The sequence below is a fragment of the Aedes albopictus genome, chromosome 1, assembly GCF_035046485.1.
Source record: "Aedes albopictus strain Foshan chromosome 1, AalbF5, whole genome shotgun sequence".
NCBI lineage: Eukaryota > Metazoa > Arthropoda > Insecta > Diptera > Culicidae > Aedes > Aedes albopictus.
Window position 1 is genome coordinate 194,420,066 of NC_085136.1, and position 24,450 is coordinate 194,444,515.

Consider the following 24,450-nt stretch of genomic DNA (forward strand, 5'->3'; position numbering starts at 1 on the left):
CAAAAACAGAATGATGAAATGCACTATTGTTTGAAGCTTGCTTCTTGAGATTTGTTCGTCTAAAATTTTGATGCACTGATGAAGCGGGATTTTAAGACGTTTATCCTTAAATCAAAATCGTTCCCTAAAATTTTCACCATTTTTTTTTTTTGGAAAACTCAAAACACGTTCCATAATAACACAAAGAGAGGATCGACGAAGAGAAATGGATTGTTAAGAAGAGAAATCATTGTTAATTTGCTAAATCAAAATATTTTGCAACCGTCAATCGTCAATTCAAATGTCAATCATCATAAGCTCACTGATCTCAAAAATGCTGTGAAGAAGTGATATTGTCAGACACTTTGTCTTAGTTTGTCATTTGACTCTTCCTAACAGCATGATATCGAGCTCGGACCTCACAAGTAAATTCTGTCTTTATTTGTGCGGTCCTAGCTCGAGTCCGAGGGATTGCAGAACAATGTAGCTAGGTGATAAATGTTTACCATATGTACCGCTTTTTTTATTACATGCGTCTTTGCGCTCGTTCGTTATCTAAACCACTCAGCAATGTCTAATAGCTCAAATGTTTCTGAGATTTTCCTGAATGTGCATATTATTTAAAAAAAAAAAGCAAGTCTGTAATAGATGTGCTGTTCCTAGTTAAGCCACATATCAATTTTATTAATTTATAATTTATTCCACGAATTGAAATCGCATAGCTGCATGCTGGGATGGCACCACTTCCTAGTGCGGGAATCCCCCGAATGCAGGCTACATGCCGAGCGTCCTATTACCAACTATGCCTACGAAAAACTGTCCTGCTTTAGTTGGGATTCAAAATGGCGCCGCTTGTCTAGGCTGTAGACTCACACTCCTGCAAAGCACAGAGGGTATTGCCAACCTCCGCAAATTATAGTAAAGAGAACGAAGAGAAAGCAAACGAAGTGGCTGCCTATGTGCCGTTTTGACAGTCTGTGCCACATACAACCATAATAGCCCCGTGTGCGAGCGCCCAGAGTTGGATAGGTTCCGAGCAGCAGTCGAACATTTATCGGCAATTTACCCTGTAATCCGGTGTTTTGTGATCCGATTTTCATCGCGGCGTGTAGTTAAGTGCTCAAAGTGCAGGTTGTGCGTGAAGTTGGCCGTTTTCGCGTGTCGAAAGTGGCAGAAAAATGCATCTTTTCCACCGTCATTGTGCTAGAATATCAGGCTCACTTCGTCTTTTTTGTGTGTGCGAAAAGAAAAAGCAGCTCTGACCAGTGAGAAAGTGTGTACATCAGCGCAATGGTAGAGATCAGTGAGGCGTGAGCGCAGGTATCGCAGAGCTGAAGAATAGTGCTTGTAAGGTGAAGTGATCAGTGAGAATAATGAGCGACGAGCGCTGAGAAATGCCAGGGCTGCTACCACTACCAACCAGCATCGAAAGTAATGGTACCCAGTGCTGATGTATGAGTGACGAGGTGAATGAAAGCAAATCTGCGAGAAAGTTTCAGCAGCAAAGTGTCATAAGCAAAAAGGTTTGTTTACTGTTTTTAACTACTTTGTTGTTTTTGTGTTTTTATGAGAACTTTTTGTGGGCAAATGCATGAACATTGTTTGCAGTCGTGAAGCGAAATGTTGCATCGAAAATTATAAATAAAAGGAATCGCTGAACTTGTGGAGCTAGCTTAAAAAAATAACAAAACAATATCGGTAATAATAATGTAGATGAGATTTATTACATTTGGCATGTTTTTCATATTTTTTTTACTGAAGTAAGTTTGTTTTGTTACGGTTTTAAGAGATTCTGTTCAGTGAAAAACTTGTGCAAATATTCAAGCAAATGCGATAGCATTATAAACGTAAACGTATGTATGCAATTTTATGTATTTAGATCTTAAAACATTATTCTAGAAATGTATACCATAATGCCCGATGAAATTATTCATTCATATAGTTTTCAAAGTTCAAACCTTGTAAAAACAAATAATGAAATGTATCATCCATTATTCTGATATGGAGCTGAAGTTTTCAGTCAGTGACATATTTTCGCTGTTGAAATGATACAAGACAAGACGTTGAAGGATTGAAACATAAATCAAAGTCATTTGGGTCCTTCGAAGTTATCCAAATTATTACATAATCGAAATTTCTACTATGGAATGAGTCGAAATCTAAAATTACACTATTTTTTTTGCGCCAGGGAACTATTTTGTAAATTTATTTGAAGCTTCTACGGATTAATTCCTTTTTTTTTCTCGGAGCGAGTTGTCATTCTATGGATTGAATTGTCATTTTATGCACGGCAATTATAACAGTTTTGCTTAAATTTTACCAATTAGATTATAACAAAAACCAATATTTCATTCAATGTACTACCCTAATACTGATGCATTTTTCAGTATATTATTACTTATATAAATTGTATCTGTATTTTAACCACTCACTTTATGAAAATGCAGTGAACTTTGACTATATGTATTGTAGTGAAAGGAAGTGAACTTTAAATATAACTGTAAAAATAAGAAGGATTGGATAACATGTTGTACAAAAAAACTGTTTTCAATAGCATTTGCCACTTGAAAAAAGAAAACAACGTAAAGCTTTTGATCAGATCAAATTTAAAGAGGTTTTTCAATTGACGGCTTTAGAGTTTAGGGTTTAACTTTAGTTAATCCAACTGAAAGAGAAGCAGATTTACAGTTAACAAAAAAAAATTGACAGAATTGAGATTGAGAATCCATATTGGAAAAAGAAAACTGAAGTACATCGTGTTTTTCTAGATCGATCAGCACATAGTTTGACAAAATTCTTAAAGTTAGCCTATGCAGCTATGCAGCACGTTGTGTCAACGTTGTATAGGAAACATAAAATTTCATCGTATAAAAAAGGAAAAGGGTTCTTTTTCGATGCCTTTTGTCATAGCGAATGCCGTTAGGCCAAACACAATATGGACGAACGCCATCTGGTCGAATGGGTCGTTTAGCCGAACTATGGTCAAAATAATTCAGAGGCGCCGAAAAGCTTTGGGAATCCAATAGTGGGTTAAAGTGGTTGCTCAAATTTACAGCGATGTGTTAGCACAAATAAGCTATTCTTTGTATATTTATCTCCCAGGGTTTTTTTTTGACAATTTAGTAACAGAAATATTTCATCCTTTTAATCATAGGCTATTCTTAAAACTTCACTATTAAGCGATTCATTGGCGTTGAAACTGCCAATATTTAAGGAGAAACTTCAAAGAATACCAATATAACTGCCACAATGGCCGAATTGGACCCCTACTCACGTTTTCAAGAGCACAAATCTTCAAAAATCGTAAACTAATGCGCTTGATTTGGAAAAGCTGCCTCTTTTTGCAAGTGAGCAAAGCCAGGATAAGCAAGTGCGGCTAGGTTCGAAGCTTCGTTCGTCAGATTTGTGCGTCTAAAGTTTGTATGCAAAATTGCAATGGGAGTTCTTGATGTTTCACCTTAAAAAGAGATTTCTCTTTTTTATCATACACACTCAAAACAGATTTGCGGGCTCGCCAAAAACGCGCACAGTCGTGTGCTGAATAAAACTATTGACTATTAACTGATATACCGGCAATATGGATTAGTTGTGTAATAAAGACAATTACACCGTCTTCGACCTTGCGGCCTCTACAGACTGAACAATACTAACATTTGACAACGGACAACACATATAACACCCAGTGGCCCAGTGGAGAATTTTTCGTTTGACGAAAAGTTTTCCCCGACTGGAGCGGGAATCGAACCCACACTGCGAGGCTTACGAGACACCTAAACGACTGACGCCGCTAACCGCTCGGCCACGAAGCCCACTGTAAGCTGTTATGTAGACTTTTACTGATGTATAGAACATCGGTAGGGTCACTTAAATTCATTTTTCCTTTTTCGGCCAAACGGCATTCGACCAAATGACTCGGAACCCTAGTTAGCGGATGCTTTATAGGGCACTGCATGAAATTCTCTCTTTCTCTTTCACTCTTACAGAAATTTTGTAAACAACAAGGCCAAGAAACGTCAAAATCCCATACAAAATAGTGCAGTGCCCTATATCTGGCTGTTTCGATGGCCGATTGCACAAGCTGGGCTTCCAATCGACGGAACATTTGCTGATGATGTGTTTCAAATTCCAAAGAGATTGAGAGCCAGACGGAGACATGAAGTAAGAGTCTAGTCTGTGTGGAATCGGTGTGGGATGATGTTCTATCCAATTGACAGCTAGACTAGAGCCACAAATTGTACGATGTAACTGCTACTGGAATGGTTTTCCCTAGATTATTCCTTTGCATTTGAACTTCTCAGCTCAAGAAGCTGAGCAGTTTTTTCCCACTGCCAATGACAGCAGTTCAGCAACCCGGATATCATCGGAAACCCATTTCTTCAAAAATAAATCGCTTCATGGCGTTTCAAATAGGGAATCATAAATACTCCTCGACACGACACAAAAATGCTCGCCAAAATTACAGCAAGTGCGCTGTGGACTCGGTTATTCGCAGATTTTCGTCTACAGGGTTCCAGTACGCACTGTGCATCCGTGCATTTCTGCAAACGGACGAAGTCCTGTTTTCTCGCACTATTCACCAGCCTTGAGTGGACCTGGATAAAGACCGAATAATCATTAGGCCGAATGGTCACTAGGACGAATGGTTATGGGGTCTTCCTATTAGGCCCCATATTAACTGTGCAATATTTCAGCGTGATCGGCGAAACTCATCAGTTCCTCCTGGAATTCCTCCAGGAAATCTGCCAGGGATTTCTCCGGAAATTGCTCCTTTAATTAATTCAGAAATTTCTCCGGATATCCAGAAATTCTAACTGAAAAATTGTAATTAGAGAGCACAGAATGTTACAGCACCATCGGGTACGTGAAACGGAATCGACGGAACGAATGATTCGACGAAGACTGTAGAACGGTTTTGGAGGAGAAGAACGCAGCGCGGGCGATAATGCTGCAGCAGAGGACCCAACAGAGCAAGGAATGATACAAACAGCAGACCCGTCTCTTCCGGGAGAAAAAGTGTCGCCTGGAAGAAGCGGAGTGCGAAGAAATGGAACTGCTGTGCCCTGTGCCATTCCCAAGGAAGTTCTACCAGCAGATCAACGTATCCCGCAACGGTTCTGTGCCGCGAATGAATGCACAGAATGTTGCTAATTGACTGAATGAGAGATGTATTGTAAAAAAAACGCATTCTGGTGGCGGACTCGGTCGTATTCGCTTCTGCCTGCCAGCATGTACTTTGTTCTGCACGCATTCACCACCAGTTTGCTGCTTCGCGTTTCAGGCGGGTGTACGATTCTGCCATCGTTCCAAATGTTCTGGCGCTAATGTTCATGTCGTCCGCATAGCACACAAATTGACCGCATTTAATGAGAATCGTACCCCGGCTGTTGAGCCCGGTCCGGCGCATTACACCTTCCAGAGCGATGTTGAAGAGAAGGCATGAGAGTTCGTCACCTCTTCGCAGTCCTCGGCGAGATTCAAATGAACTAGATAGTTCACCCGAAACTCTCACACCGTCCATCGTTGCTTTAATCAGTCAAGTCAGCTTCTCAAGAAATCAGTGTTCGTCCATGCCGCTTTGAAGTCGATGAACAGGTGTTGCGTTGGGACCTCGTATTCATGGCATTTCTGGAGGTTTGTCTGTACGGTGAAGATCTGGTCCGATGTCGATCGACCTTCGATGAAGCCGCCTTGAAAACCTCCCACGAACTCATTCAACATAGGTGACAGACGAATAAAAATGATCTGGGATAGCTCTTTGTAGGCAACATTCAAAATAGTGATCGCCCTGAAGTTCTCACATTCCAAGTGGTAGCCTTTCTTGTTAATTGGGAAGATTATCCCTCCCTTCCAATCCTCCGGTAGCTGTTCCGTTTCCAGAGCCTGACTACCAACCGGTGCAGACAGGTGGCCAACTTTTCTGGGCCCATCTTAGTGATTTCAGCTGCGATCCATCCTTTCCATCTTCTTTGTTAATTTTGAGCTGATGAATGGCATCCTTAACTTCCCTCAGCGCAGGAGTTGGCTTATTTCCTTCCTTTTCTGCATTGGCGTAGTCGTTCCCTCCGTTGTCGTGATCTCCCGTGCCTACGTCCTCCACGTCACTCAGGTGTTTATCTAAGTGCTACTTCCACCTTTCGATCACCTCATTCCATCCGTCAAGAATCCTCCGTCCTTTTCCCTGCAGATTTCGGCTCGCGGCACGAAGCCATCACGGGATGTATTGAGCTTCTGATAGAACTTCCGTGTTTCAAGAGAACGGCACATCAGTTCCATTTCGTCGCACTTCACTTCATCCAGGCGACGCTTTCTCCCCCCGAAAGAGACGGATTTGCTGCTTCTGCTTTTGTTTGTATCGTTCCACGTTCTGACGGGATCCGTGCTGCAGCGTTACCGCCCGTGCAGCGTTCTTCTTCTTCTTCTCCAAAATCGCTCTACACTCCTTGTCGAACGATTCGTTTCATCGACTTCTTTTCACGTATCCGATGGTGCTCTCGGCTGCGTCGTTGATGACTGCTTTTACTGTTCTCCAGTAGTCCCCTGGAGGGGCCACATCGAGCTCGCCCTAGTCTGGCAACGCTGCCTCGAGATTCTGCGCGTATATATGCTGAGGCGATATTCGGTTGCCTCGGTTGCTCAACGTTATACATTATTGATAACGGAAAGTTTTGGGCGCAGTTTGACCATCAACAAATAGTGGTCGGAGTCGATGTTGGCGCCACGATAGGTCCTGACGTCGATAATGTCGGAGAAGGGCCGTCCGTCAATCAGAACGTGGTCGATTTGATATTGCATCTGCTGTGATGATCTCCAGGTGTAACGATAAGGGAGGCTGTGTGTTGGAAAAAGGTGCTATGTATGGCCTTGTTTTTGGAGGCGGCGAAATTAATGAGTGGTAGGCCGTTTTCGTTCGTCAGCTGGTGGGCACTGAACTTTCCAATCGTTGGTCTAAATTCCTGCTCCTGGCCTACCAGAGTGTTTAGGTCACCTATGATAATATTAACGTCGTGGCTTGGGCGGCGATCGTACTCACGTTTCTATTCCTAGCTCACGTGCGTTGCCCCAGCTCTGGTAGATGGTATGATTACCTCTAAACATTCGCACCATTGATCCTATTCAGCACACCTGCTGCAGTGCAGTGCTACGATGCCCAACCCGCAGTCCTTCGGCAAGTATACGTGTGCTCCCAATGAAGTTGAGAGATCGGCAGTTCCACATACCTACCGAGCTTCCAATCCAAGGCCTTTTTGTTCGATGGGGTCGTTGCCGTTGGTCTCGGTTCGTATTATTCTGTTGCTGATTTTCCGTTACAATGTTTTTAACGGCTGGCTCAGGCAATACGAGACCAACCACCTACTTTCCGGAGCAGCGTAGTGCACAGCTGAGCTTAAAGTCCTTCCTTGGTACTCGGACGTTGATCAGCCGCCCTTAACAAGGGGACCAGAAGCTGTCGTGACCCGCTCCTCCTGGAGAACATTCGCTCAGGTTTGCAGAAGCAAACAAACACCCCCCACTCCTTCCCTGTCAGCCTACGACCAAAGTTCCTACAGGGGTTGGTTACCCTATCTTTCCTAAGGTTGCTCGCAGCCCGGCCTGTGCCACGTGGAGGTCGGAATAGGAAAATCTGGGTAGTGGTCAATGAATCTCAATTCAGATACGCAAATACCTTTACAATCGTACCAAACACTAACTATACAAAAAGAAAGTATTTATCTGGTGCATGTAATTTAAAGATACCTACCGTGTTTTATTTTCAAATGTTTACTTCATGACACTAAAAGAATCTTCTGAATAATACCTATTTTCCTTCTTTTTTTCCAGATCAAAATATGTGAAAACAAACATAGATAAATTACCTAAATTTATCGTCTGCACCTATGGCAGCACTTCTCGTGTAATTAACTGTGCGAAAACAAGTGAAGATCTCGTCAATCAACCCAATCGACTTCATCTACAGCGGAGAAGAGCACTGTGGTTGTACAAGAGAATTGCGCAAAGTGAAAAATAAATTGTCTGTGGATCCAAGTGATTAGAGGCTAGTGGTAAATTCTGTTTTTGGCCAACCCCGTGCGCGTCTGTGTGTGTATGCGTGACGGTGTACACATCGAGTGTATAATTCCGTGAGTGTAAATTTTAAACGGGAAAAGCAAACATCGAGTGTGGGAACCAAAAAGTGAAAAATCGGATCAAATGCGTTGACCCACCGGTTACGGAAGAAAAAGAACATCATCATCAGCAGCAGCAGCAGCTCACGTGGCTGACTGCTGGGGCAAGAAACAATCATCGGACTCCAAGAGGGGCATCTGAAAACTGACGAAAGTAAAACCAAAGGAATCCCGAATTTTCCCCGGAGTCTGCCGGAGGCCGTCGCACTTTTGCGTCCGCCTTGGCTGACATCCGTGTCTTCGTACGCCAATGAATCGTCGGCAATCGCTGGACAAGCCAGGTGAGCAAGGTGAAAATTTTAATTTCTTTTTATGTTGGGATTGGTTGTAGATGGTAAGATTACTCACTTATTCCGTGAAGTGATTAAAAAGGATTCAGCTCTCATTCGCTGGTGGTTCAGTACCATTTTTCCTCGGATACTAACAAGCTTCTCTTTGTTTGGCGAAATGTGCGATACATGGGGCAGGTCAACTTCATTAGGCTATCTAAATATAGGCGTAACAACTTGACCGTATTTTGAATATTGTATGTTTTCATTGAAATGATTATTACTCAATCTTCATTTATTACCTGAATGGAGATTTGTCTACCTTGCGTTTTATTCGAATAAGTGCATATTTTCTTACTCGTACAGCCAGAGAATCGCAAAAATGAGTCCAGTGAGTAGTGAGTTTTCCAAGCGTCGAGTGAGATGAGGGTTACATTTCTGAGAACAGAGTTTAGCTCTCAATGGCGAGAGCACAGGCGGCAGATTGAATGAATGGAAACCGAAGCAAGTGAGCAAAACGAAGTAGCAAAAACATTCCCTGTCGTACGGGTAGCAAGTGGGAGTTGTGTAGGTAATCAGTGATGTTTGAGGTAGATTTTCGGAATAATGGGATTGTGGAATTTGTTTTGGATAACAATGATTGGTTTTTAAAATGTTGTGTGGAAACTTTAATTCAGAAAGCATTTGTTGCTTTACTTCTTCGTAAATCGTGGAACAATCAATCAATGAAATGGGCTGAAATTAATCTCTGTGCTGTGTGATCCTTCAGTTTATTTGGTTTAGTGATCTATGAACATCGAGAGATTTCTTTGGAAATTTCTCGGAAGCATGAGCATCAGAATTAAGCTAGTCGCTCAAATGCGTAGGTGGTATAGTTCTAGACCGCCGTTATGAGGTTTGCCTACTTCCGGTCCATTACCAAAGCGCAAAGATTCAGAGCTAATGTCTGACTCTTACACTTAAGATTAACGCAATCCTCCAACGATCGGAAGGCCACGTCACAGCTGAAGGATGGGAAAGGAAGATTAGTTGCACATGAAAGATGTACTCATCAAAGACCTCCGCGTCATTTCAGGCCTAAGTGTCCCGGGAATTTGGGAGCCTTTAGTGAAAGGATTGTCCTAAGGATAAGTATGATCAACGTTCAGGCGCTCCAAGTATCAACAGGTTGTTTTGGAGTAGTTGCCTACACGATGCGTGCCAATACGATTCGTGGTATGACACCTACAGGGCGATGGCTGCAATGCATCCCATTGAGCAGTCTCCTCAGATATGCTGGGGAGGGTCATCGAGAGGCTGATCCCGCGTCATGACGCGAATACTTAGCCTCCTTTTAAGAACCGCTAGGGGCGCGGGGGCACGCGATGTTGGATCAGGAACTTGCGGGGATTGAAAAATGCTTTAGAGTAGGTATAACCTCAGGTCAGGATGAAATTCCGAACCTGGCCTAAAAAATAGTCATCGCAGAGGCTTACGACATGTTCAGATCTGCTATGGAGCAATGTCTGCACGTGCGAGACTTCTCAGAAGGTCGGACATATGCAACAGAGCCTGGTGCTGTTGTCAAATGTGAGAAAACCACCCGGTGATCCGTCGGTATTTAGGCCAATATTCATTGCCTTGAAAGATGCTCGAGAGGATTATTCTCAACAGACTATACCGCGTACCGGTATACCGAGGATTGTATATAACCTCTCGAGTAACCGGTTCGGCTTCTGGAAAGAAAAGTCAACCGTAGACCATTTCTTCCAAAACAGCCATGCTAGCTCTCCAGCGTAAGAGTAGGAGATTTTAGTTATTTGTATCACCGTCTTCGACATACATCGTACAGACTGAACTTATATACTAAAACAATTAACTTATCTTAAGATCTAAACAATTCTTCTAAGTCGGGCTTCAAAAACAGATTTTGACATATTAAAATCGAACACATCACAAACATCATTAAACAAGCGAATGCAAGAGTCATGTGGATTATTGTAACCGTAGTTTGTTCGCATTGGCGTAGCTAGGGGGGGTTCCAGGGGTGCCTGGCACCCCTTAGAACAAATTTGGCACCCCCTAGAATTTTTCCTTGACAGTCACCTAAAATTTAAAACTTTCCACAATAATTTCAATATTTATAATTGGCACATTTGAACATAACTTAAGCACACCCGGAATTACTTATATACCTGTTTGCATTCCTCTCGATGTTTCAATAAACTTCTCTTAGGAGTCTCCAAGCAGTCCTGATGGGGTTGTACATACTAGAAGTTTCTGCAGAGATTGATTCAGCAATTTCTTCTAGGATTTCTTTGGAAATTTTTACAATGATACTTCCCAGAACTCTTCTAGGGATTCATAAAAAATCTATTGGGATTCAATCAGGAATTCCTAGTGGGATTATTAAAGACAATCTTCTTTTCAGAAGTTCCTCCGGTGATTCATCCAGGAATTCTTTCAGAGATTTTATTCAGAGATTCTTCCAGAAATTTCTCACGGAATTCCTCCAAAAAATCCCAATGGAGTACCATCAGAATTTCTACTAGGCAAGTTCTCCGGGAAATCTACTAGGAAAGTTCTGCCAGAAATTCTTCCGGAAAATCTCCCTGGAATGTTTCTAAAAATCCTTTTGGCCATTCTTCCAGAGATTTCTTCAAAGATTTATCCAAAACTTCCTCCAGAGGTTCTTCCAGAAATTCTACACGGGATTTCTCCAAGAACTTCTATTGACCTTCCTCCATAAATTCCAACTGAAAATCTTCAAGCATTTCCCATTAGGACTGATTTTAGGATTTCTGCATAAATTACTTCTATGATACCACCCGGAATTCTAGGAATTCCTCCAGATATTCCAGCTGGGATTCCTCAAGCAATTCCTGCGGCTCTTCCAGCAATTCTTCCTCCAGAAATTCTAACTGTGGTACTTCAGAAATTATGCTACGGATTCTTCTAGAGCTTTCTCCTGCCTTTTTTCTGGGATCTTTCCAGGCAATATTGCTGAAATTCTTACACAAATTCCTTTTGTTGTCCCATTGGGATCATTCATTTGCAATCATTTACATTCACTTGCTGGTTATTCGTTTCAGAAACATCGTAGCATAAATCAATGTATGGAATACTTTTTTATGTTTGATTCACCTGAAACTTTGTAGAACAATGTACTAGCGTAGCAACAATAATTAAGTCAACAGAAGGCAGCAAACGCTACTCTCCACGCCGTGAAATTCATCCCTACATTGGTTTTTGATAGCATGCTTCTGAACTGAGATAATAGCAAGTGAATGTGACTCTTTGCAAATGAATGATCCCATCCCTGGTCCCACCAGGAATTTCTCCAGAGATTCATCCAGAAATTCCTTCAGGATTTTATCCAAAGATTCCTTCAGAAATTCCTCATGAAACTCCTGCAGAAACTCCTTTTGGCCTTCCTCCAAGAATACTTCAAACTCCCCCTGCGGTCCTTCCAGCAATTCCTCCTTACTATGATACCTCTAGAAATTCTTCTAGTGATTCCTATACGAAGTTATATTAGCATTATTGCTGGAATTCTTCTGGAATATCTTCCTGATATTTCTTCAGAAATTCCTCCTGCGATTCCTTCAGGGCCTTCTCTATAGATTCTTCCAGAATACCTCTACCGGTTCTTGCAGGGACTATTCTGGGTATTCCAAGGATTTTTTCTTCAGATACCCCCAGGCATTCCTGCTGGGGTTTCTCTAGAAATTACTGTAGAGTTTTCTATAGCAATTCCTTCTTGGATTTCAGCTGAGAATTCTACAATGATACATCCCATAATCCTTTGAAGAATACCTCCTGTAATTTCTTCAGAAGCTCTCCGGTGATTCCTCCAGGAATTTTTATCCAAGGATTCTCTAATAAATTTCTCATGGGATTGTTCTAGAAACTCCTCTTCGCCTTCCTCCAGGAATTTCAGCTGGATTTTACAAGCTATTCCTGCTGCGGTTTTTCCAGCAATTCCTCCTAGGACTCCTCCAGACATTCTTACTATAATGCCTCGAGAAATCGTTATAGGGATTCTTCTAAGAATTTCTCCAGAAATTCTTTCAAAAATTTGCTGGGAATTATTGAAGGCAATCTTCCTAGGAGCCTTGCAGAAGTTCCTTCGGTGTTTCCTCCTGGAAATCCTATTTTTTTCATGAGATTTCTCCAAATATTTCTCATTGGATTCCTCCAGGAATTACTCTTGACTTTCATCCAGGAACTCCTCCTGGGATTCCATAAGCTTGTAATGTATCAGGAATGCTTCCTAGGTCTCCCCCAGAAATTCTTACTGTGATAACTGCAGAAATCCATCTAAGGATTCCTCCTGACATTCTTGTTGGGATTCTTCTAGGTAGTATTCCTACGATACTTCCAGAAATACCTTTGATTCTTCCAGGGATTTTTCTAAAGACTCATCCAGGAATTGCTCTAGAGTCTTACTCTAGAAATAATCATGGTATTACTCCTGGAGCTTTTCTTGGCTTTCTTCAAGGAATTCCAGCTGAAGAAATCTCAATAGAAATCTCAAGAGGAATCCCTAAACGAATTTCGGAAGTAGCTGGAATTTTCAGAGAAATCCTAAGATGTATTACTAGACAAATCTCTAGTGAAAGCTCATAGGAATGTAAGAGAAAACCTGTAATTGATTAGAAGGCACAGAATTTTGCTAATTGACAAATTGTGAGAGATGAATTTGTGAAAATAAATCGCGTTCTGGTGGGATTCGAACCCACGACTCCGTTTCCTCTAGACCAGTATGGCCATTTCATTGAGGATTCCTTAAGCATGGTTGTGTCTTTTCTAACATCTGCAAAAATTTCTTTGTTATTTAATCAGCGATTTCCCTGGATTTTTTTTTCTATTATTTCAATGACTATTCCTCTGAAATTATTTCAACAATTTATTTTTCATATATTTTGCAAATTTCTCGGGCAATTTTATCGTGATTATTTTCGATAGAAATTTCCAAAAGCATTCACTAAAAAAATGAATAAATAAATTAATAAATGCAAGTAACATCGGAATTACCGAAGGTATTGCTGAACAAAATTGTATAAGAATTTCCATCAAAATTATAGAAGCGATTAATAAAAGATTTTCCGAAGGTGTTTTCAAAGGTATTGGCAAAAATAATGAAAGTCCAAAATATATATAAGAAAAAATACAAAAAAAAGTAGAATGACTTGCCGAAGACAATTCAAAAAAAAAAATGCGAGGGAGTTCCCAGTCATTGTCGAATCAAAGGCTACACTGAAAAAATCCCAAAGAAATTGCCTGAAGAGTAATTTGAGAATTTTATAAAAGCAAATATCAATAGAATTACTGATGTTAAATAAACAATGTTTGAAAGACTTTTAGTAGTGGCGAAGGAACTCCCGAAAAAACATTTCAAAAGATTTTTCAATAAAATAAAAAAGCCAAACAAACTCCTAATGGAATTGGCGAAGAAAATTCCTAGATAATTGCCGATAAAATTTTCAAAGGACGCGTGAAAGGAAATTTGCCAAACCCAAAGGAATTAATAAGAGATTTACAAAAAAAAGTCTTTATTGAAATAAATTGCAAAACAATTTTTAAATAAATTTCCGGGAACATTCCCGAAAGATCGTTTTGTCGAAACACACATTTCTTGTATTATACGTACAAACCAGACTCGATTATCCGAAATTTACGAGGCTAGACTGATTACTACAATGGAGGTTCTACGTAAGTCAGAATCCCGAAGAGAAAATTTGAAGTTCGCTCGCAGCAAATTCCGGGTTTTAACTGGATTGATGATATATTCGTGAAGCTTCAGAATGGAACTCATGATAATCGAGTCCAAATTTTGTAATTTTAAGAATCATAGTAACAATTTTCCTGTAAAAATATTTTCATGCCCACAAGGATGAACAATTGAAACAAAAACACTGTCGCCATTAATTTTGTGGTCGAACCAAAAATTTAAATGTGTGAAGAATTAGCAATAAGTTAAAATTCACAAATACAAAGAAATTAAAAAAAAAAAAAAACAAAAATTTAAATATGTATCCTGATATTACAATTTTATGTATTATTTATAACTCTTACAATTGTTCTTAAAATCTTTTTTAATTAGAGTTGTTATCTTGCAATAAAACAAAAAGGATGTCACGATGAATACAAGTTACACGCAAATTTGAGAATATTTTGTAGTTTCCAAGATTTACTCTTCTAATAATTTCTCCGAAAATGTATTCTTACGGACCTGATTGTTTCTATCCACAAAACAAAAAAGTTTTCGCGATGATTATTGAGTTTAAACTGATAATCGAAATTCCATGTATTATACACAATCAAGTTATCAAGTTTTCAAGCCTCACACGAAAGGAAAGTGTCAAGTCAGTACAACGGTTGGGATTATCCAAAAAAAGGTTTTTCTTTAAAATATAGCGTGTTTAAATTTGCGGACTAATTTCTCCCGCGACGCAGTATATCATTATACTAAGAAATTAAGGGTGGATCGGTATTTCCTTTTACAAAAAAAAAAAAGCAAAACAGCCTGGAAGCTACTGAAACTGGCACCCCCTAGGCACCCCCTAGGAAAAAATCCTAAATACGCCAATGTTTGTTCGGTGATAGGGGACAGCCAAAAGAGAAGAATGCCGGAACCGACGGGGTGGAATGTTGAGTGGAATCTGCTCAAGAAGCGAGGAGCAGTCAATTGCTCCCGTGATTATGTCGAAGACAAATAAACGTTGCGTGTTCTCTCGCCTGGACGATAGTGGCTCCAAACCTATCAGTTTGTATCTTTCCGAATAAGGAGGGAGATTAATTGGATCGTTCCACGGAAGTAGCCGCAGTGCAAAACGGAGAAACTTCTTCTGCACGCGCTCTACGCTAGTGATATGAAGCACATAGTGTGGAGACCAAACCTGTGATGCGTACTCTAGTATGTTCCGCACTAACGAACAGTACAGTGTTTTAAGGACATACACGTCGGTGAATTCTGAAGCATGCCGACGTATAAAACCTAACACAGAATACGCTTTTGCTGTTACAATTCCTACATGTTCATTGAAACTGTGCTTTTCATCCACGACGACTCCAACGTCGCAGATTGACGTTACACGTTCCAATTGTTCTCCATCCATATTGTAACGGTAGTGACGGGGATTGTGGGAGCGAGTAAACGATATGATTTTACATGTTTTGTTATTTACACGCATGCCGTTATCACTGCACCAAACTAACACTGTGTTGATGTCCTCTTGGAGGTCGGCAGAGTCGAGAGGTGAACACACCACACGAAAGAATTTAAGGTCGTCAGCAAACGAAAGTTTAAAGGACGAAAGCAACAAACACAAGTCGTTAACAAAAATGTTGAATATCAGTGGTCCAAGAACACTTCCCTGTGGGACTCCAGACGTAATGCAAAACATGCGAGATTGTGCCGAGTTAACCACTACATACGCGGTACGGTCTGTTAGGTAAGACATAACCCACTCGGTTATCCAATTTGGAAAGCCGATATGTTTGAGTTTTTCGACTGTTAAGAAGTGAGGTACGGTATCGAATGCTTTGGCAAAATCGACATACACTGCATCGACTTGCCGCCTCATTTCAATGTTCCGGGACAGCATACGTAGCACATGAGAATTGTTGCTGTCGAACGGTGTTTCATGAACCCATGCTGACAGTCAGATACTAACGGCGATGCGACATAGTATAAGACGTTATGCATAAGTTTTTCGAAAACCTTGGCCACACTACACAGTATGGAGACACCGCGGTAATTCGTTACCCGGTTAACGTTGCCAGATTTATGGATGGGAACAATGGATGCAACTTTCCATGCTAACGGAAACGTTCTATCACGAAGCGAGCGGTTGAACAATTTTTAAACCGGGGTCGCGAGTTCAGCGGCGCATTCTTTTAGGAGGAGTGAAGGTATGCCGTCCGTTCCTGATGCCTTCTCAGTGTCGAGGTCTCTCATTGCTTCCAAAACTTCTTCAGCAGAAAATTGGATGACAGGAAGATTGATATCGTGCATATGAGAGAAGCAATCACGACGTACTACAGGCGACACTTTACTGTATACACACTCGAGGAACCGCGCGAAAAGGTTAGCGGCTTCCACGTTTGAACCGGCTTGGACGATGTCGTAGCTGATGTTGGAAGGGATACGAGCCGACGATTTCCGCTTCTTCACGAAATCCCAGAAACGCGAGGTATTCTGTTTGATATCCTCTTGGACCTTCAACAAGTAGTTCTCGTAGGTCGATAGCATGACTGTTTTGTAGGTTGACTCTAACTCACGTAGAGAGGAAATAGCGGCCACGTGATTTTCTGAGTAGGTTCCGGAGATGTCGAAGCTCAGAAGTCCACCACGGCTTGTTGAAGAGTGAACTGGAAGTTCGTCGTCTACGAGGCACGAAATCGTTGCAAACAGCATGTAGTCTTCCGTAGAATGCTGAGATAGTTCCGTCCACTGTTGCGTTGTGCAGTACTACATCCCAATCAGTTGCGGCAAATGCTTCTCGCAAATCGTTGAAGTCACACCGGTTGAAGTCGTAGTTGATGTTGTCGAAACTTTCATCTAGCCGAGTGGAGTTGTCGCTACCTACTTCCAAAAGCAGAACTAAGGGAGGGTGATGATCGTCTATCTGTAGCAACGGAACGGGGGGTTCTACCAGATCCAAGTGTTCCGGTAGATTGACAAACACGAGATCCAGAAGCCACATTTTGCTACAGTTACCCTTGACATAAGCAATGCGTTCAATAGCATCTGCAAGCAAGATGAGCTCCGTTTGATTTTGTGTTTCTGCTCAAAAAAGAAGAAAAAAGCAACACTAGCCTACTTCTTGAGCAATTTGGTGCTTGAAAATCTTGCCTTCGGGTCTGGCGATCAGATTTCATTCCGTGAAATTAATCAAAAGAAACAAATGTCGGGGCCCGTGGCCCACACGTTCGCTTCATAAATGGATGGTCATGGGTTCGATCCCAGCCCCGGCACTTGCAATTTTTCGTCAGTTGCTCTTTCCCCCGAGAGCGACTGACACCTAACCCCTCTTCAGAGCATATAGCTCTAACGGACCTGGAATTTGGATATTAGCGAACCGCAACTCATACGAACACGACCCCCAATTGGACTGGCAAAGGAACAGCAGCCAGACATCAGCATCATCATGCAAATCATTCTACCATGGACAGGGTAGAAAAGTGGAAGTAGCGCAAAGGCAAACCAGTTCGATATTTTAGAATTAGAATAGAATACATTTAGGCGCTGTACAAAGTGTAAATGTAGCGTCCAATTGGAATCGCTCACGTGCCCTAGTGGACAAAAGAGCTGTTAATTAGGTTAAATTAATCAAAATAGTTATTTTTTTCTTAAATATGTAGCCCAGTGTGTCTTTTGTATACAGTTCATCTCAGATATACACCCTGTCCTTTGCTTACGTTCATGGTTGGCTGAGCGAAAAAAACTAACACAAAAATAATGAACCAACCTAACGTTTTATATTCTTTCAAACATTTTCATAATTAATAGACTTGTACATAATTATAAAAATGTTCTTTGCATCTTTGCAGATAAACTACTCTTCCAGAACATTTCTATGGAAAGATTAAACTTAGCTTGATCAGTTGGAATTTATCTAGATCAAATATTGTGCAACTGTATTTTAGTTAGAATTGATACAAGACACTTCTCTCAGACAGTGTGTAACTGTGCCATAGTAGCACACTTGTTCCAGAGAAGTGGTTGCAACTCTTACAAATACTATCAAATACTATCAAATTTAGCCAGACAAGAGTTGCATGTTCTGTTGTAGAACATATATACTACTCGGGTGGTCTAACAAGAAGTCTATAAATCCAAAAGGCAAAAAAGAAAACAGCAAGACAGCAAAACTAAAGGAGACAGAAAGACAACAAGACAGCAAGACAACAGACAGCAAGGCACTGGGACAACAAGACATCAACACACCAAGGCAACAAGACAGACAGCAAGACAACAAGACAGAAACACAGACATTGAAACAGCAAGACACACAACAAGATAGAAAAACAGCAAGTCAGCAAGACAACAAGACAGCAAGACAGACAGCAAGACATACAGAAAGACAGACAAAAAGACAGTAAAACAGTTAAACAGTAAGACAACGAGACAGCAAAACAGCCAGACAGCTAGATAGCAATTCAGCAAGTCAGCAAGACAGCAAGACAGATAGCAAGACAGCAAGATAACAAGTCAGCAAGACAGCAAGAAAACAAGGCAGATAGCAAAACAGCAAGACAACAAGACAGCAAGATAGCAAGACAGCAAGAATGTAAAACAGCAACTCAGGAAGACAGCGAGACAAATAGACAACAGAACAGCAAGACAGATAGCCAGGAAGACAGCAATACAACATGACAGCAAGACAACAATACATACAGAAAGGAAGACAGGAAGACAGGATGACAAGACGACATGAATATACTGATAACGTTCCGAGAGAACTTCCGCTGGGACTCTTCGGAAACTATTATTGCGATTGCAATGATGACTGTGGTTGGATGCTATTTGTAACTTATGGCAAGATTGTTGTTTGAACTATGGTGGTGGGAGGAAGTCTTCCATATAGGTAATTGAGTGGAATTAAATGGAGATCCATGGAAGATTCCTTTTGGCATTCCGTAAGAAGGATTCTAGGGATTACGCAGAAAACCCTCTCAAATTCATCCGAAAAATCCATCTCGTACGATTCTGCTGGATTATCTCTAGAGATTGTATAAAAAAATTTCGTTTGGATACCTGGAAGATGCCTCTAGGAGTTCCTCGAAGAATTTCCATAAGTTCATTTTAAATCCAGATGGTATTACTCTGACATTTTTAGGTTTTTTTGCAGACATTCTTACTTGAATTATTATTTTTTTTTTTCATAAAATACCTCCAGAAATTCCTTTCGAGATTCTTCCTGCAGTTCCTACTGGACTTTTCCCCAGATCTTTGTCTAGTAGGGGTTTCTTCAAAAGTATATCTGGGGCGTAATCAGTAGGTTCTTCTAGGATTCTTCAAAGAGTTGCTTCTTCCAGCATGCTTTCAAGAAATTTTCCTGGAATTCGTCCAGAAACTTTTCCGGAAATATCTCAGTGAGTTTTTTCTGGGATTCCTACAGGAGTTCGTTTTGTAATTCCTGCTGCAGGTCCTTCCGGAATTAATCAATGGCTACGTTCTAGGATTTATGCAAGGAATTTCTGCTGGATTTCATCCAGACCACTGTTCGGATTTTTTCCAGGATTTCCAACTGGAGCTCATTCTTGATATCTTCCAGAACTTTTTTCTGGGAATCCTCAAAAATGCTTTCTGAAAATCTTCCCGGAGTTTCTTGTGGGAATCCAACAGAAGTTCCTTTTGAAAAATTTCCAGAAAAAAATCCATGACATCAGAAGGTTGGCTAACCAAGGGTCCAAGCGACAGTCCAAAACAGCTTGCTTGCTCAGTGTGGGCCACAACGGATAGTTTCACGTAAGGCATGCTAATAACAATGACAACCTTCATTTTAGTTGTTTTGTCAAATTTTGTTCATAATCGGTTGACAAATTTGAAAATTAGATTCAAATGATAATCAACATGCATAACATACGTTCAAAAAATGTAATATCAACAATCAACATCCATTGTTTTCAAGCGTTTTGAATTGTTGGAATTCATAATTGCTCACCATGAGACATGAGTGAGTTGCATTAGATGTCAACAAATTCGTTTCACCAGATACTCAACCAGGATCATATTTTCTCCTTTGTACCTTTTATCTAGGTGAAATAGACGAAAGGCAAAGGATGATGAATCCCAAACCCGAATCGATATGTTATTAAATATTTCTGACAAATATCTAAAGCATACGATAAACATATTCAATCATAGTTATAGCTAGCGCAACTCCCAAATCAGATGGCGGTTTTCAAACATTGTTTCTCAAAAGTGTCACCCACATCTTGGGAAAGACAGAAAACAAAACCCCTCTATCAGCGATTGAGAGGAAAACCTCGAAATTATTTTCGCGCATCAACCGCAGTATGAGAGATGTCGTCGAAATGTTCTGGGTGCTAAAAATAACACTTCGAGAAACGACCATGAACTGAAATGCCAACAACAAATAGTCAACTGATAATGCGGATATGCTGGGCTACTGGCTGGTCGGTATTACTCATTACTTGTTCGAGGTGAGACATGATGGACAAGTTTGATTTTTTCAGAGATGGGCGCAGGCCTCCACGGAACGCTCCCAATAACTACTGATGGATTCGACAGTGATAAGATAATGACTGCCAGAGAAACTGCCCGTGCTCAACCATACAGACAGCCCCATTACATGTGTATGCAGTTCCTCGTCATATAATCTGGTTTGACCATGCATGCAGAAAAACGGAATAGAATTCAGAGTATCACCACACAGCAGTGTTAGTGTTATTCGGTTAAAACCATCAGAAGGGCGAAGGGGGAAAAGGAAGTACGCGACGCCTTGTCTGTCTGGCTAGCTGTCTGCATAACATTGCTTCGAAGTTTTCATTCAATAATTTCATCTTCAGACGGACTTGGAGGTGGTCATCACGTTTTCAAGCAACACCATTTCACGGCACAGCGGATTAAGAATAGATCGCGACGGGTGTAGGTGTACCAAACTCGGTGAATGATTCCCGTTTCCAATTTTCCTCTTCACGCACTCCTGGGCTTTGTGTAAACATAAGAGAGTAAAACTCACACCAACACAATTAGGCCAGGCCATCCATCCATCGCATCGGCAGTGTTTGTTCGCGGAGGAGCGCGAGCAATAACTGTACAATGATTTTGCTTTATCAGTGCTGCCAACAGCTTGTGACGTTGTTGGTTGGTGGCCTAGTAGTGTACTGCGGGGAATGACGTTGATTGATGATTCCGGAGCTACGGGAATGCGAAAACTGCATACTCTTGGAGGGCTAGTTATGGTTTGTGTTCTCGTAGTAGAATCGAATCAAAACTATAAACAATCTGAAGCGAACTGCAAACATCGTAAAGCGAAAATATTAAACGAACAAACTAGTTCATTTTGGTGAAACTGTTAAAAGCCCACTCCAAACAAAATAAGTAATAGTGATAAACAATGTCCGATAAGTGCTGACACAAACATACAGGCCAATAAGAAAACAACTTATTAATATTTGAAACTCCGTGAGTCACGGGCCGTGACAATGTAACTTTGTGGGGTTTTTTCGTCACCGTTGAATTTTATGGGGTGTATCAGGCTTATTTGTGTTTCATTTATCTTTTCCATGCAAAGTTCTACGGTCAAGTGTACGTCTAGATCTACTTACTTTCTGTCCTGGGCATTCATGTTGGTGCAAAGGGCCGAGTTGAAAGATCTCCATCCTGGGCGATTGCCAGCCATCGCCTTGACCTGTGACCTCAAGTGTGGCCTGGTCAAATTTCTATCGACTTCCTTTATTTCCTCAAGCTCTGCCATGAGCCTCTGGGTCTGCCTCTGCTGTGATGTCCTGTACCTGTGTTCCAATCTAACGCTTGTTTACAGATTTCGTTCTCGCCCCTGCGTAGAGTGTGGCCGACCCACCTCCACTTTCGCTCTCGCATTTGTGTTGCTATCGGCTTTTGATGATATCGACGATGGAGCTCCACATCCAATTGTGAGGCAGCCATGCACGAATTATATACCGCAGGCATCTATTGATGAAGAGTGTTCTTCACTGATACATACCAGGATTCACTGGTGTAAATATAGCAGCACAGAACTTACGTTCGAGTTAATAATTCGGATTTGATGGTGTCGACTAATCTGGTTGTTTTTCCATGCATTTCTTGCAAAACTTGCAAAAGCAGCCCTCACCTTCTTGATCCGTGCACCTATGTCGATCTTGGTGCCCCCATGTGGCTACCAAGATATTAGAAGCTTTCAATATGCTCCACTGATTGCCCAGCTGGAAGGATTTCTTGTTTTATATCTAACGATATGTTCATGTTGACGCTGCTGGTAAGACCTGCCGCCGAGAAGCGATTAGCAAGATCGTCGAGCGTGCTCTGCATATCAGAGCGCCGTTGAGTTAGGAACTTCATCAGCCAATTCGAAGTCATTTAGGTGCTTCATTGCAATGGGCTGCCACAGCAATCCACGATTTGGTTCTCGTTAATTACGATGAGGAAAAGTAGCGGTGATAGTATATATCCTTGCCTCACTCCAGCAACGACCCGGATGGGATCGGACAAAACACCGTTGTGCAGTACTCTGCACGAAAATGATCTGTACTGTGCTTCAATGAGGCCGACGATTTTCTCAGGGACACGCTTGCGCCTGAGGGCTTCCCACATGTTTCCGTGATTGAGACGGTCGAAAACTTATTCGTAATCAATGAACACCAGGTAGAGAGACTCTTGTAATTCATTAATTTGCTCCAGAATGTCCTGCTTGCTGCCGTCGGAGAGTTGCGTCAATCTTCTCCTGTATCCGGTTAAGGATCACTTTGCAGAGGACTTTGAGAACGATACACAGTAACATGATGCCCCACCAATTATCGCATACAGTCCCTCTTTGGGTGCCTTTGCTAAGACGCCTTGCATTCAGTCGACCGGAAATGTCGCGCTTCTGCATAAGTTGCAGAATAATTGATGCATCAGTTATGCGGTGCGGTTACTACGAGGCCACTCTGAGCATCTCAGCTGATATGCGATCGATTTCATGCTACGGATGGCTGTTTCTATCTCCACTGATGGAGCTTCGCTGTTGACACGGGTAATGCAGAGGTGTTGGTGACGTGGCCGATACTTGAAAAAGGTTTCCAAAGTGCTCGAACCAGCGTTTCAACTGGTCAGTCGGATCCGTCAATAACTGTCCAGGCGTCTTAGTTCCCACTAAAGCGACGTTAAACATCGTAGAGGAGACGGATGTCGCCGGTGTTTGTGGCTTTCTCACCTTCGTCGGTTAGGGAGTCCGCCCACGCTCTTTTGTCCCGCCTACATTCGCGCTTCACTTCTTTCTCGAGAGCCGAATAGCGCTGACGGGCTACAGCTTTGGCTCCTCGTGTTTTCGCTCGCTTTATCGCGGCTTTGACGTTCTTTCGCTCCTCTATCTTCCTCCAGGTATCATCTATGATGCACTGCTGTCTCCGGGTGCGTAGTTCACTCAAATTTTTCTCGCCGGTGGCAATGAAGACGTTCTTGATGGTGCTCCATTGTTCTTCTACGCGTCTACCTTCTGGAATATCCGCAGCACGGTTCTGTAGCTCCTTAACGAAGGGCCTTTTCACCGCAGTGTCTTCCAGTCGGCATGTGTTGAACCGGCGCCCGATCCTCTTGTTGATGAATGCGCAGCCGAATCTCGCAGATTAAGAGATGCTGGTCGGATGCAATGTTGGCGCTACGTTTGTTCCGCTATCAAGAGGACTCCGTCTCCATTTTCGGCTGATGCAGATGTGGTCGATTTGGATTTTCCGTGACGCCATCAGGGGAAACTCATATCACTTTGTGCACTGGTCAATGAGGAAATAGCGATCCCACAAAACTCTGCAGACAGCTCCCTGTTTTCGCTCATTTCTCCGAGACCATGACGTCCCATGATGTACGCATAGTCCGAGTTGTCAGAACTAACCATTGCGTTGAAATCGCCCATAAGGATCTCGATATCACTTGTCGGAATCTTGTCGACGACAGCATTCAGTTGGCGGTAAATGTTCTCTTTGTCTTGCATTTTGGCAGCATCGGTTGGCGCGTAACATTGGATCATGGTAAGGTTCCGAACCCGTGTTCCGAATCTGGCTACAATAATTATCCTCTCATTAATAGGTTTCCACTTCATGAGCGCAGCGTGAGCGTGAGCGCTCAGCAGGAAACCAACTCCACGGTGACGAGGAGCGTGTTCACCTCACAGGCCAGAGAATAGCAGAATTTGATCCGACGCCAATCTGTGATTTCCAAAGATCGCTCAATCTTAGGATCTCAAGCTTCATATGGCGGCTTTGGGACAGAAGGTCGATGGACAAATAGTCGAAGGACAAAAGGCCGAAGGACAAAAGGTCGAATGGACAAAAGGTCGAAGGGACAAAAGGTCGAATGGGACAAAAGG

At 41.8% G+C, this 24,450-nt stretch overlaps 1 protein-coding gene across 3 annotated transcripts in view; it reads left to right on the forward strand.

Moving 5' to 3' along the window:
- Positions 1-717: 717 nt before the first annotated feature.
- Positions 718-24,450, forward strand: part of LOC109423224 (mucin-2) — a gene marked incomplete at its 3' end in the record, with an annotated part of 49,233 nt that continues 25,500 nt past the window's right edge. Inside the window, 2 exon segments of one of the 3 annotated variants that reach the window (XM_062846066.1) lie at positions 718-1,502; positions 7,798-8,431. In XM_062846066.1, the coding sequence (XP_062702050.1) occupies positions 8,392-8,431 (40 nt within the window). In that variant the 5' untranslated portion in view covers positions 718-1,502; positions 7,798-8,391. 3 annotated transcript variants of the gene reach the window in all.